This window comes from Nannospalax galili, unplaced genomic scaffold, assembly GCF_000622305.1.
Source record: "Nannospalax galili isolate Female #2095 unplaced genomic scaffold, S.galili_v1.0 scaffold215, whole genome shotgun sequence".
NCBI lineage: Eukaryota > Metazoa > Chordata > Mammalia > Rodentia > Spalacidae > Nannospalax > Nannospalax galili.
Genome location: NW_008338533.1, coordinates 394,926 through 410,832, shown reverse-complemented (window position 1 = coordinate 410,832; position 15,907 = coordinate 394,926). Strand labels below are relative to the sequence as shown.

The window sequence follows — 15,907 nt, the reverse complement described above, 5'->3', positions numbered from 1 at the left end:
TATATATATATATATATATATATACATACAGATATAGGCATGTATCTCTAAAGAGTTCTTCTTGATTTGATTCTACAGTGAAGTTTCAGCATCCAGGTACTTTTTTGATGACTCATCTTCGAAATTTATTGTCACACTCAAAGGCTTTTCAGAGCTGTTTAAAACAATAATGAAGGGGAAAAATCATTTTTGAAAGAATCAATATTAAATTCTCAACATTAGATTCTCAACATGGTCAACAAGGAATATCTACAATAAACCTTTGAGTTGTTTGCTAACACAACTTGCTCTAATAACCTGGTTTTGTTTCTTTCACAATTTCAAACATGAATATAATATATTTTGGTCATATTCATCCCCCATTACCCTCTTTCATCTCCCTCTTACTTCCTATGAACACCTTCTTCTCAACAAGTCACTTTTTAGTATGAATAAAGTCAGGATGTGGTCTTATCACTAGTATCTTATCATCATGTGATTTTGAATTGAGGCCCAAGCCATATGACAGGTGAAGTATAAAAGATCGATGTAAGGCCTATATTAACAACCTAGGTCAAGGGTGATGACAGGATGTTAGAAGAACTAAGAGTTAAGTCTGATCATTCTGTACAGAACAAGCAACACTGCAAAGAATTTTAAAACCTTAAAACCTATAGGCTAAAGACGGAAACCAAAAAAGGCAATAGTCAAGCTTAGAAAATTAGAACTCAAGAAATCCCACCCCCCAAAAGATAGATTAAGTAGGAAAATAAAAGAGCTTACAAAACACTAGTCATATCACAATGAAGAGCTCAGAAAAACAGTAGATAAGCAGAACTAGGAACATGAGGGCCTGCCTGGACTGGTCTTGATCTAGTGCCTGAACAGCATCTACTAACACCCAGCACAAGCACCGGACGAGCTGTTAGGAAGATACACTAGTTGAACATGAGTGACTGGGCTGTCACCTTGTGTCTTCAGACCCATGAACTAAAGTTCTAATAATTATCATGGCAAGAAATGTAAGGGAGGGTTAGGGAAGCTTCAATATGTGGTTCACTATAAAACTGTATTATATACACACATATGTAAATAAATATCTTAAGGATAAATGTATACATTACCTGAAGAAATGATATGCTAAAAATAACAACAAAAGGAAAACAACTATTGTTCTTTATTCTTGGATCAAAAGAAAGTATAATTACTTTTTTTTTTTCTTTTTTTGAAAACAGGTTGTCTTATATGTAACTCACTATGTAGATTATGCTGGCTTCAAACTTGTGACAATTCTGTCTTTACCTTCTGAGGTTTACAGGAGTATGCCCACCATGCCTAGCTGTACTGATTTAATCCTTAGTGATTATCTTTACAATTTTTTTAAGCTTGTAAATAATTATTCTGCACTATTATACAGAATATCTTTACCATAAAATTGCTTTTTTTGAAATATACAACTATAAATTTAAAATTTATAAACATAATCATAGAGGGGAACTTAATCATGATCGATCAGGTCACAGGTAAATAGGATGGATGGAAAGAAGGAGGAAGTGAAAAAGAAAAGGTTTTGTCCAGTAAGGAGAATAGTAAGCAAATTAAGTGAAATGCTGTGGTTTACTACATAACTACCCTAAGTAAGAGAAAAGTGGCAAAAGTCACAAATGTACAAAGAGTCATTAACTACCTCGTGTTAGGTCTGGTTACTTTGGCATTCTCAGTACTCATGGAAAGTGCCTTCCACTGTGCAGTTTTGGCCATTTCATCTGATATATTAACAACTGAAGGGTCAATACTGAAGAACAAATACACTTTGTGGTTAGTGTTCAGTACTTGCAAAAGCATTAATATTGTCATTTTTATTAGCATTAAAAAATTACTTTTCATCAATTTAAAATTGCAAAAATACTTGTCATGCACTTAAACCAAGGTCAAAACTATAAGCCTGGAGTTCCTGGAAGTTTGTGAGAAAGTCCTCATGAAGAATTCGATCTTCCTTCAATCAAAACTAAGAGCAAGATTGATTATGTTAGCAAGATTTATTTACATATCTTCATTTCAGAATTCAATTCGGAGTCTCAGAAGTACTTGAGTAATACCCCAGCAGCGATACCATTTGATGAAATAGGCTACATTATTGAATAATATCAAACTGATTAATGTGTTTGCAGTCTAAAAATATAACTAAACATCCACAGTATGTAAGAAAAAGAAATCACAATTTTAAAGTCTTTCCTCTTTAGCAATTTTTTGAAGCTAGAATAACTGAAAAATGAAGTTCTGAAAATATTTTGATAACAAAAACTCAATTTTACAAATATTAACTATGTTCCGTGTCAAAGTGTTATTTTTTTTTAACATTTTATTATCGTTATTTTATGTGTATGCATGTATTGCCTGCATGTAGTGAGTGCACCCATGTCATGCAACGCCCACAGATGACAGAAGAGACTGTCGTATCCCCTGGAACTGGAGTTATGGACAGTTGTTAGCTGCCATGTGGGTGCTGGGATTCGAACCTGGGTCTTCTGCAAGAACAGTCAGTATTCTTAACCACTTAGCTATCTCTCCATCCCCCAGTGTTATTTTAACAAATGCATCAAAATAAAAAAGGATAGTACACTGTCCATTTATTATAAAAGACAAATGTAACCACTCTACATTTCTTTTTTTTTTACATTTTGTTATTTTTATTTTATGTGTATGCGTGTATTGCCTGCATGTAGGTAAGTGTACCCATGTTGTGCAATGCCCACAGAAGACAGACAAGGCTGTCAGATCCCCTGGAATTGGAGTTACGGACAGTTGTTACCTGCCATGTGAGTGCTGGGATTCGAATCCGGGTCTTCTTCCAAGAAAAGTCAGTATTCTTAACCGCTGAGCTATGTCTCTAGCCCCAAAGTGTTATTTTAACAAATGCATCAAAATAAAAAAGGATAGTACACTGTCCATTTATTATAAAAGACAAATGTAACCACTCTACATTTCTTTTTTTTATATTTTATTTATTATTTTTATTTTACGTGTGTGCACGCACTGTAGAAGACAGAAGAAGCTGTTGGATTCCCCAGAACTGGAGTTACGGACAGGTGTTAGCTGCCATGTGGGTGCTGGGATTCAAACCCAGATCTTCTGCAAGAACAACCAGTGTTCTTAACCGCTGAGCCATCTCTCCAGCCCCCGTAACCATTCTACATTTCTATGAAACATTGCAAAATGACTCCAAGACCCCAAATCCAATAATGAGCCAAAGTTCAATGTACTTACAAGTAATATAAAACGTTCACAAACTTAATTGCAGTATCTCTATAAGACGGGGTCTCCCTGTAGCTCCAGCTGTCCTGGAACTCACTACATAGACCAGGCTGGCCTTGAACTCACAGAGATCCACCTGCCTCTGCTGGGATTAAAGGCGTGTGCCACCACACCCGGCTCTATAAGCTCTTTTTATTCACCAAAAGAAAAACAATTCATGCAAACAAATATGTTAAACTGAATCACATGAATAGGTATACTGCAGGCATGTAACCTCAGCTACTCACAGGCCACAGGCTGAAACAGTAGATCACAAATTAAAGGCTAGCCTGGCCAGTTCAGTAAGACCTTGTCTCAAAACAGTAAAATGTGAACTGGGGAAGTAACAACATGGTAGATCCCTTGCTTAACATGCACAGTAAGCAAAGGACTCTTAAGTTTAATAATCAGTACTGCAAAAAGAAGAAAAACTTTGATCACATTAAATTATCAATGTAGGGACTGGAGAGATAGCTCAATGGTTAAGAGCACTGGCTGCTCTTAAACAACAAAAGAGATAAAACATGGCAAGCAGGTTATCCATTTTAAGAAAAGCAGCGTCAATCATGATTTATGTCATCACTTAAAAAAGATAAAAGGAGACATCAGACAGCATTCATTCAACTTGCATTTGTGGTGGTCTAATATAATCTCACGGAGGAAATCAGAAAACAGGACAGAAAGTGGCAAATAATCTCAACGAAAAGTGAGAGTTCCTCAGAACTCTTCTCAGGTACAATCAATGAAACCAACACATTTATAAAACCTAGTAACACAGTGCACTACAGCTATATATATTGAGATCTCATATCTGGCATCTAAAATACAGAAAGGTTTTAGGGAAAATCATGAAAATAACACAGAATGAATCCAATAATAATTAGTAGCAAAAATCAGAGGAAAGGATGTGATTAATTTATCACAGCTAAAACTGTAAAACTAAGAAGAATAATTTAAAATACAGAAAGGTTAAAGCAAGTTAAATACCAATGAACATTTTTCAATCAACTGGTTAGGAAAGGAATCTATATATGCTCTAAAAGTGAACGCTCTACTCTAACTAGCTAATCAGAAATTAAACAGGTATTTAGAAATAAGAATCAACAACACAGGTCCTTAATCTTTTAAAACCACATAAAAGGTCTACAGTTCTGAACTCTGTGTCTTTAGAACCATAAGTGATAATTTTTCACAAAACCTTATGGCTAACCTCCCTCACTGTCAACAGATTTCATCATTAGAAACTGGAGAGCAAGGGAGGCTCTAAACATGAGTCCAGCAAGGAAGTTATCAAAAACTGATTGCAAATGTTTCATTACCCAGCATATAATGACCTTAAGGGAGAAAAGAAAAAGCAATACTTCTCAAAACATGGAACGTTGAAACCTGTGTACTGATTTTAAGTGTTGTTAAGGCACTGGAGAGATGGTTCAGCAGTTAAGAGGACTGACTACTCTTGCAGATGACCTGGTTCGATTACCAGCACCAATGTGGCAGCTAACAGCCACCCGTAACTCCAGTTCCAGGAGATCTGATGCCTTCTTCTGATCTTTGTGGGCACTGCATGACACAGGTGCACTTACACATATGCAAGCAATAAACTCATACACATAAAATAAAACTAATTAAAAAAATATTTTAAGTGTTTAGAGAGATGTCAAGATTCAAGACAAGTAATGCTTGTTGACTTGGTGCAAGAGTTAGCATGAGACTTTGATCCCAGCCCAGCTCTGTGCCTGCCTGCAACCTGGGTGGGAAAGAAAGACTGAGAGGCTTCATCTCAAACCGCATGAAGCTCCCCTTTAGCTGACAGGTCAGATGCAGATTTCATCATCTTTTAAAAATCAAAATCATTATTTAAATTAGTATTATACCCATCTTATATATACACTTGATATGCATAAAAATATTCTGTACAAAAGTTATATCTTACCTATATTTCAGGGTCTTAACTGGAATTTGCAAGACACTCCCACTTTCAAATGGAAGGTGTACAGTATCACCACCATCCTGAAGCATCCGCTCAGCTTCCTTTAGAGTACATACATGAAGAGATTACTTTTTCCAGAGTACTTCCAGGAGGATCTGTTACTAAGAAAACCTTAAAAACTTTGAGACCCAAACTGACATTATTATGTAAACATAGCCATCATAACTAAATCTTTTTTGGCAATATAGGCATATACTTAAAGTATAAAATGAAAAGAACCACTTATACTAATTTCATATATCTTCTAGTTCTGGAAACAAATTATTAATATTGTCTAGAAATCAATTTACATAAGCTTCAACACTAGTTCTTATACAGGTACAGAATAGGGGATAAAACTGAAACCTCTTGTCTCATCAAAATACAGTGAGCAAAAGCTCATTTGTCTAAGGGAAGGTTTTCCAACCTCTGCAACAATGATACATAAAGCAAAATAATTCTTTGTTGTGGGGGGAATTCTGTGTATACAGAATATTTTTCAAGTACAGGTTTAATATGTGCCAGTAGCAGGGCCTCCAGTTCTAATAACCAAAATGTCTTAGACACTGGAAAATGCCCTTTGGAGGGGACATCAGCCTAGGTTTAGAACCACCTGGACAATAGATATGGACTCAAATTATGGCAATTAGTAAGGGAAGGACATAAAGAAATAGAGGAGAGACAGGCCACACTGGTCTCCCTACTATCAGAAATTGCACTATTTTTAACTGACAAAGTATCTAGATTTAAACCTGCTACACTAAATTTCTCAGCATTCTTTGCAACTCAGCAGGGCCTAGTACAAGCAGCTTACTGAATGACATTTTTGTGAAGATTCCTGAAGATACAGAACAGAATAAAGTATTTTGCCTTCTGTCCTCTCTTCCTAGTGCCTCTGTTACTTGTATGACAGCTAGGGTTTAGCAGGTATTTTGACGCAGAAGGTGAACTGAAGATGGAAACTACATTTGGGCACAAGGAGAAATAACAAGGTGGCCCTGATAATTCTGTGGAACCATGCATTAAATCACTTACTTGCAAGAATGAGAGAATTGATCCCTGGGTTTTTTTTAATGTATTTATACTTCTTTTCTTTAAAATTATGTGCCTCTCAATCATACTCTAACTAATAGAAGCAGAAATAAAGCAAGTAAGCGTTATAACCTAAGCATTTTACAATATATTAATGAAGAAAACTCACTAAAAGCTTACATATTTATACATATAAATTTGAAAGAAAACAAATTCTTTTAATTTCAAGTTTTGAGTCTCATTTAAATAAATATTCTAACGAATATCCTAATTATATAATTTTGGTTGATTAGTATACATAAAACCAGTAATTTTCCTATCTATATTTAAGACCATCACATTAAAAATATGTAGCCAACTGTGTTGGTGCACAAAGTCACCCCAAGCATGCAGATGGAATGGAAGAGAACTACAGCAGAGTGATCACAAGATCTAGACCAGCCTGGGATACACAGGGAGCCCAACTTCAAAGTTTTCAAACAAATTTTGAATAGGAAAACTGAGGAAGGTATTTAAATCTTATTCAATCTACAAAACCATATTATTTCTATTTCTTATTCGGTAATAGCACAAAGTTAAAAAACAAAAGATCAAATCCAGAATAAAGTGTTTATAGTTAAATCTCTTTGTACAGAACAACTAACTATGCTACATAAACTGATTATAAAAACTAAAAATTGGCCCAGTGAGATGGCTCAGCAGTTTTGTAAAGGTGCTTGTCACACAAGCCTGGAAATCTTGAGTTTGAGAGAACTGACTCCTGAACGCTTTGCTTTGACCTCCACATATGCATACCTTACCTGCAAGCATACCATATGCACACACACACACACACATACACACATACACAGTTAATAAAATTTAGCTGGGTGTGGTGGTATGCTTTAGTCTCAGCTACTTAGGAGACAGAGGTAGGAAGAGCCCTTGAGCCTAGGAGTTTAAAATCAGCATGGACAACTTAGTGACCATGAGTCTAATAAAAAATAAAAGGGACCAAAGTTTATTTATGGTTTGTGTGTGTGTGTGTGTGTGTGTGTGTTCCTGTACAGAGGCCAAAGGATACTACATGTCCAGCTCTATCACCTCTGCACCTACTCATTCCTTTGAGACAGGATATCTCATTGAACCCAGAGCTAGGCTGGTGGTCAGCAAGCCCTGGAGAGCCTCCTGTCTCTGCACCTCATAGAGCAGGGAGTACAAGCACAAGCAGTCATAATGAGGTTTTTACGTGGTTGTTGGGGATGTGAACTAAGGTCCTTATGCTTGTGCAGCAAGTGCACTATCTGCTGGGCCCTCATCCCAGCCCCATTATAGCTTTTTAGATATAAAACTATTGTGTGCTTCAGTACTACTAAAAGTTCTAATGCCTATAGTTTTAAGTGAATACAATGTACAGTTTAAAAAAATGTTGTTTAAGAAATCTACTGGGGCAAGATGGAAAAATAGGTAAGAAGCTGTATTTAGGACAAGCTGTCCAACCTCTCTTTGTCTCACCTCAGTACACAAGGATACCAACAGTGCCCATACTTCATAAGGTTCCTTTAAGGATTAAAGGTACCAAGTAAGGTACCAAATAATGTCTCCTAAATGATGCAAAACATTAAACAAGAGACTAGGGAAAATCTAAAATTCTTATTTTTTACCGCTTTCTCTTTTTTCTTTTTGTCATCTTCTTTCTTTTTCTTGCTTTCCGGCATAAGATCATCAAGCCAACTAAGTTCTCTCTTTGTGAAACACAAGTCCATGAGCTTGCGTACAAAAACTAATGCAAGAACCTTAAAAAGATAGGGAACAAGATAGTAACATATAATTTCCACTTAAAGAATACAGCAAGGGTTTATTAAATCCATAAATAAAAGGAAATGTAGCTTTCATTTAGTTTAAAAAGTATTTCACGCCATTCCAAAGGAACTGAGTTATTTATTTGCATTGTAAAACTGTCTGCTAAAACACACACATATACACACACACAGAAAAACCAACCTACAATGGAAGAAAAAGAAAAAAAATCGTTCTCAATAGAGATAACTTTCATAGATTTTTACATTATGTATGTACCTGTCATTAAAAAGAAAATCTCTGAGGTAATACATTAGGGTCTCTATTCCTAGAATTGAGTTTTAATTTTTCAACAGGAGGAAAGGTTACTGAGAATGAGGATGTTTTCCAATGCTGACCTAGCTTTCCTCTTCTGTTACTTGCTGTCTTCTATCCTTTCCCTGTTTTCCTCCCATTTTTAAAAATAACTTGTTTATAAACTTGTAAGGGTCTGAATACTTTTGATAGAAATCCTCCATCACCGTATGCATTACATTTTCTCCCAGTTCACAACACAGTTCTACTCTGTTTAAAATGCCTCTGATCACATAAAATCTTCATCACCTCGCTAAACATATTTACCTTTCTTTTACTAATACATTTCTTTGAAAGTTATCACTCATCATTGAGTTATATAATAAACACTTTTCAAAATTTTCTACAACTTTATACTTTGAGTTCATCTAGAATTTCTTTCTTAATATGGTATTAAGACAGTTTATAGTTAGCTCTCTGAACATTCTCTAAGCTTTCTGACTAAGGAAATGACCACCTCTGATAACCTGTTTATGGTAGTCCAGTGATAATACTGCCATATAGTCAGATGAAACTCTGGACTCATTAGTCTATTTCCTCTATTTATTCATTGCTATATCAGTTCCATATTGGGTTGGCTACACTGACCTTACAGTAATTTTTAATTATTTGTTTATCCAAACGCTATGGTTTAAGTGCAAAACAATCAAGTAAATAGCAAAAGCCACACCTAATTATACTCTTCTATTGTCTTATTTTCTGTCACTTATTAACTTTTTCTTTTCTAACAAATAAACTATTTGTATAGTTTGATGCTTACGGTAAATTATATACATGTAATCCACACTCACAAGATAAAGACCACTTTTGCCATCCTTTTGTTTAAATCTGACACTTATTTCTCTCTATGTGCTTTAAAATTATTTATCTGGGGGCTAGAGAGATGGCTCAGCAGTTAAGAACACTGGTTATTCTTGCAGAAGACCCAGGTTTAAATCCCAGCACCCACATGGCAGCTAACAACTGTCTGTAACTCCAGTCCCAGGGGATCCGACAGTTTCTTCTGACCTCCATGGACACTGCATGACATGGGTGCACTTACCTACATACAGGCAATACATAAAATAAAAATAATAAGTAATTTTTTAACGTTTAAAATTATTTATCTGGTTCATAATGACACCACCCCCATCCCAAACCACACAATTCAAATAAATCTAGTAAATTTCATGCTCAGAGCTGTATCATACCCACATGCTATTTCAAAGAACTTAGCCGGGCATGGTGGCACATGTTTTTAAATCCCAACACTCGGGAGAAAGAAGTAGGAGGATCTCTGTGAGATCAAGAGACCCTGTCTCCAAAAATAAAAATAAAAAAATTTTTAAAAAGTACACAGTAACAACAGTATAGCTGTTGGTTCAAGTTTTATGTCTTTTAATACTGCTTTGAGTCCAATTTCCTGCCCCCTATTAAAAACAAGTTGAAGTCTCAACCCCTAGTATTTCCAAATTTGGTAATAGTGTTTTTGCAGACATAATTAAGATAATCATACTGAATGAAGTAGGACAGATTCCTAGAGAACTATGAGCAGTGTCTATAAAAAGGTCATGTTGTGTGCAAACAGAGACATAGAAAGGACATGCTGTGACCACATTCAGATTGTAGTCCTGCAGCTGCAGGGCAAGGAACACAAGAAACTAACAGTAGGAAGAGAGAGGAAGAACTCACTGCAAGTTTCAGAAGGACATGGCTCTGCTCACACCTTGATTTCATTTATTTCCAACTTTTAGTCTCCATAACTTTTTATGCAATTTCTGTTGTTGTTTTAAGCCATGCAGATTGTGGTACTTGGTAGAGTGGCCATAAGAAACTGACACAGTAAGAAAGCCTTTTCTTTAATTTTTCTAAAATCTCTTTTCATTTTAGCTAACCTTTAAACACTTTCTGGGGTTTGGCTACCTCTGTTAATGGTATTTCCCCACAGTTTCCTACTGTTGAGATGGAAACTATCTATTCCTGCGGATGTGTTCTTGTAACCAGCCACTTTAACATGATTGTTATCGATTCTATTAAGGACCTTTTTCTATTTATATTTATTTATTTCTTAAAATTCTATTAAGGATCTTTTTCATTTGATTTTAACTAAAAAGTTAAAAAGAATACAACTACAAATGTGTTCTTTTTGATGCTAAAGTACCATTATCTGCCTAATTATGATACACAGCTCTAAGAAATAATGTTTATGTGCTGATATTTTAAGCTGTTTATATCTATATTCAAAAGAGGATATCATAATATCTTTTGCAACTTTGTTAAGCTTTGGAATTAAGATCTTTTTAGTGTTTCATGAGAAAAACTGAGTATCTACCTTTCCTTTCCTTCAGTCTACAATCACTATCACTGTCTGTTCTTTAAAAGTAAGATATACTTGGGGCTTAGAGAGATAGCTCACAAGCTAAAAGCACTGGCTGCTCTTGCAGAGGACCCAGGTTCAGTCACCAGCAGGCACATGGTGACTAACTGTCCCCAATTCCAGTTCCAGGGGAATCTGACTCCCTCTTCTGACCTCCGTGGGCATTGTATGACATGGGTACACTTATATACATGCAGGCAATATACTCATACACATAAAATAAAAATAGTAATAATCTGGCTCATTAGCCACTTGTGTAGAGCCCTTCAGCTAAGAATAGTTGTTTGTTGTTGTTAATATTTTATTTATTTTTATTTATTTAATGTATATGAGTGTTATGCCTGCATGTAAGTACATCCATGCTGTGCAGTGCCTACAGAGGGCAGAAGAGGGCACTGGATTCCCTGGAACTGGAATTATGGATGGTTGTTAGCTACCATGTGGGTGCTGAGATTCAAACCCCAATCTTATATAAGAACAGTCAGTGCTCTTAACTCCTGAACCATCTCTCCAGCCCCTAAGAATAGTTTTTATAGGCAAACTCTAGAATTAAAGTGAGAATAAAGGTTTCTCCCCACTTTTTTTCAGTGTATAGAATCAAATTCAGGCCTAATGCACGCTATGTAATACTACTACTGAGCTCTGCCCCAGTTTTGCTAATAAATATAAATATTAATCTTGACTATCAACTAAGTGAAATATTATCCCCAATAAAAAAGAATTCCATTCCTCTCATCAGTAATCCTAAATTTATAACAACCAAAAACCACTGTACAACTATTTAATTTTTATCACATTATAAAAATTTATTTCTCTCTTGTATTAAACAAGTACCGACATAATATTCTCCTGACCTATGAAATATTTACTATCTATCTAATACTATCTACTTACCTACCAAAAATATTTACTACCTGACCCTTTGTAGAAAAATGTCCGTTGACTCGTGCTCCATTTGAATCTCAATCTCTCGTACATCTGTGGTTTTATCTCTTTCTTAAACTTGCATAATAGTTTACTTTCATTTTTTTTTTTCCTGACTTGGAGAGACTACTACTCCACTACTGATCTTGGCTGTGTTTATCTTCCTAGGTAATAAAGTCCACATGGGGTGTACATCTTCCTCTGAGTGTACAAAGCCACCTGTACTCAAATCTTTGCCCAACATTTCCTTAAAGTGCCCTCACTTTCCTTATGGCCACATGATTTTTTAACTGAGCATTCTTAACAGAGTTTACTTTTCAAATCTTTAACTATTTTAGTGGTTTCTCATTTCTGATATAATTGTGATCAGAAAGTATTATTCAACTAATTTTTACAGTTTTTAATCTTTTAATGTTTTCTTTGGCCATACAAAAAAATAAAATATATATGCCGGGCGTGGTGGCACATGGCTTTAATCCCAGTACTCGGGAGGCAGAGGCAGGCGGATCTCTGTGAGTTCAAGGCCAGCCTGGCCCACATAGTGAGTTCTAGGACAGCTGGGGCTTCAGGAAGACCCTGTCTCAGAAAGACCAAAAATAATTATAAATAAATAAATAAACAAATAAAGTATATAAAGTAATAAGAAAAAGACAAATACTACCTATTTGTATAATGCAGTAGTCTATGATAATCTAGAGAATTATATGGATTATCTTATTAAAATCATCTATGGCCTTTCTAACTTTTAAACATCTAGATCTGTTTATTTCTATACAAAATACATTGAAACATTCCATTAAAGAACCAGTTGTTTCAGCTGCTTTGCTTTACATGTTTGCCACATTTGTTCGACAAATGCCCTAAATTCTAGAGTTACTTAAACTACAAAACAGAGCCATGTAGTTCAAGGACTAAGACCTAAAAACAACTTAGAATATAATAAGAATATTTTGAATGCAAAGTAATAGGTTGTAGCTAGAAACAATGCATCAGTATTTTCAAGTACTTAGAAATAGGTTTAAAATGACTGTGAAAATAACAATTATGAGTTAGTAACAAAATAAGGCTGAAAAACTTACCATCATGGGAAAAACTACTGCAGCAGCAGAGGCCTTTATCACCCACAGCAGGACGAGGCAGGTCAGCTGGACAACTGTGAACATGTGCACCTTCCACAGAGGTACATAGCGAAGGTAGATCAGGTCAGGCTGGTGCTTGGCAGGCATTCCAAATAATTTTATACGGTCAAAAAACTATGTATATAATGAATAAATAGAAAAGAGTTATCAACAAAACATTTTTGCTAAGAAGTGATAATCCTTTGTGTTTCGTGTATTAAATGAAACTATAAATTCCTTGATATGTCCTGATAGTATAAAGACTGTTTTAGAAAAGAATTGCCAGATCTAGAGAGGAGAAAAATCATGGCAGCCAGGATTGGTGGTGTGTCTGTAATCCCAGCACATAGGAGAATTGAGGCAGGAGAATTACCATGAGCTCACAGGTAGTTTGGGTATCTAGACCTTGTCACTAAAAAGCAAAGCAAAACAGAACATCAAGGTAATGAAGACAAAATTTTTTACTTTGGTAGATTTCAAATATCTTTTACTGAATTTTTGTAAATTTCATACAATATGGTACACTAAAATACTGGTAAGTTTATCTTGTATGACCAAATTTCAAAAGTACACATCATTTAATTTCTGTGATCGTGTTTTCTACTATGCACAATTAAGGAATAACAGCCTTCTAAAGTGTCTCCAACTTTAACGCCACCAGTTCTATGCAAAATACTTAACATAGAAGTTGCAAACTTATTCACTTAATGTTTTTGAACATTAATTTCTTCAATTACAAACTGGAAAAAAGATCAACCTATCTAACTCAGGAAACTGCTATAAAAACCAAGTGAGATAATGATATACTTCTTGATTACTGGAGACTAGATCCTATGATTTGTTTGTTTCATTTTGTTTTTTGAGACAGGGTCTCCCTATAGCCCCCCAGCTGGTCTGAAGTAGCTAAGTAGACTAGGCTAGCCTTGATCTCAGAGAGATCTGCCCACCTCTGCCTCCTGAGTGCTGGGATTAAAGGTGTCTGCCACCATGCCCGGTGCTGGACTATCTTAAATGCTTGTTTTGAAAAGTCCTGCCAGCTACTTTCACACCAGTGGACAATTTCTGTGAAAAGAGGTGGCCACTGTGGGGCTCACTGTGCTAATCTAAATGTTTTTCACTAATATCTGTACAAACCTGAGTCAATTTTAGCAAGCTGTTTTTCTGGAAGCATAATTCAGACAAAAAGCAGTGAAATCACTAGGCTCTGTGGCTTATTTGCCTAATAATTTTTTAAGTCCTACTGTTTCAGTGTTCTGATTTATAAAACAGGAATTCCTCCTTTCCTCTTTCAACTATCATTTTGAGAATCACAGAAAATAATTTATGTGATAGGCCTTTTATTGCTGCATATAAGTGGCAAAATTACCATTTGTATAAGAAACTAAATAATCTTTCAGTTTCAGTATTGAAACTGCTGTCCCAAGTCAGAAAATGCATTTCTTTCCACTCTAATCCCTTTGATCCTCCCTCAACACACTAGTCATAACTAAGCAGTTGGATAACCTTTCACTGGCTTTGAAAATAGATGAATTAATGATCTCGCTTTTGTGGAAAAACATACAATGAAGAATAATCATTTGGCAAATGTTTCTGATGTCACTAGACAGAGAATTAACTTGTTACAAAAACAACTTTTGCAAATTTTAAATAGTTCTACGTTTTTCTAAATATTAAATACTTGCCTGGATTCCTTTTAATGATGAAACTCCCATATAAAGGAAAACACCATACAGAACTGGCATTGGGATAAACTGTAAATACAATTACTACAATTAGAATTCATTCTACTAAATAATTTCACACTAATGAGTAAACAGAATCATAACTGATAACTATAATGACAGAATTTAAAGTTCTTGCCAAACCTTAGTGAACTTCCTGAGAGTGCCTGGATCTGGCCTCCACTTGGTGGTGAGCTTCCCCAAATCACTCCATGCTATCCCTCTACATAGAGACTATGTGTGGCCCCTCCCACTGCAACAGGGCTAGACTTCTCTGCCCTTCAGTAGAGGCCCAGATTTTTGCAGACTATTTGAGAGAGAGTAAATTATGGCTTCCCCTTAGCAAGCCTCCTAAATTGTGCTGTGACTGCTTTCGAGTAGGGGCTCAGACCTTAGGAGGAAGCTTAAGAGTACTACTGGAGTGGCACCTGATTTGAGTCTCTGTTGGAGTTCCTGAGTAGCTGGACTGAAACCATCTGGTCCCTCCAATATAAAATCAAAAGAGAGATCCTGAAGCCTAGACCAACCAGCTTTACTTACTCAATAAGAAAACAACCAAGGCACACCAATAATTCTAACAGAAGCAGACTTCAACACAATAAAAGGAAGCCTTGAGTTTCAAACCAGAATCATAAACAAAAGGAATCCACATGCAAAAATCACAATGGAAAAATAATAATATGAAAAACCAAAATAATATGTTCCCAAAAAATACTACCAATCCTATAGAAGAGTTCTCCAAGGAGAAGCCCCTAGAGATAATCCAGCACACAAAATTTAAAAGAACAGTCATAAACATCATCAAAGAATTCAACAAATTTAAAGAACACACAGGCAAACAAATCAAAGAACTAAAAAGGCTAAACTTCTGACTGAATTCACAAAAGCAATAGAAACATTGAAGAAAACTCAGGCTGAAATGAAGTGAAAAATTCAATAAGCCAATTTGAAATGATAGGAGTAAGTCTCACCAATACAGTGAATGAAATGAAAAACAGAATATCAAGACTGGATGATAAAATGGAAGAATTGGAACACTCAAGCAAAGATTATGAAAAATGAATAATTTAAAAAACAGGAACGGAATATGCTGAAAATGTGGGACACTATGAAAAGACCAAATTTATGCATTATAGGCATAGAGGAAGGAGAATAATTTCAGGTTAATGGTACTGACCAGATTTTAAACAGGATTATAGAAAAGAATTTCCCCAAATTAAAGAAAGATATACCCATACAAATACAGGAAGCACACAGAACACCAAACAGACAGGAACAGAAAAGAAACTCCATATGGCATATCACAGTAAAAATACTAAATGCACAGAACAAAGAGAGCACTGAAAGCTGCCAAGTCACATATAAAAGAAAACCCATCAGA

General features: G+C 35.5%; 1 protein-coding gene across 4 annotated transcripts in view; it reads right to left on the bottom strand.

Moving 5' to 3' along the window:
- Positions 1 to 14: 14 nt before the first annotated feature.
- Slc4a7 (solute carrier family 4 member 7) overlaps positions 15 to 15,907 on the bottom strand; it is a 106,788-nt gene continuing 90,895 nt past the window's right edge. For 3 of the 4 annotated variants that reach the window (XM_029563516.1, XM_029563519.1, XM_029563520.1), the window contains 6 exons: positions 14,488 to 14,556; positions 12,767 to 12,940; positions 7,918 to 8,049; positions 5,207 to 5,304; positions 1,667 to 1,774; positions 15 to 154 (listed from right to left, as the gene is read on the bottom strand). In XM_029563516.1, the coding sequence (XP_029419376.1) occupies positions 73 to 154; positions 1,667 to 1,774; positions 5,207 to 5,304; positions 7,918 to 8,049; positions 12,767 to 12,940; positions 14,488 to 14,556 (663 nt within the window). In that variant the 3' untranslated portion in view covers positions 15 to 72. The remainder of the gene's footprint in view (positions 155 to 1,666; positions 1,775 to 5,206; positions 5,305 to 7,917; positions 8,050 to 12,766; positions 12,941 to 14,487; positions 14,557 to 15,907) is intronic. The other variant, XM_029563518.1, reaches the window with a different exon arrangement.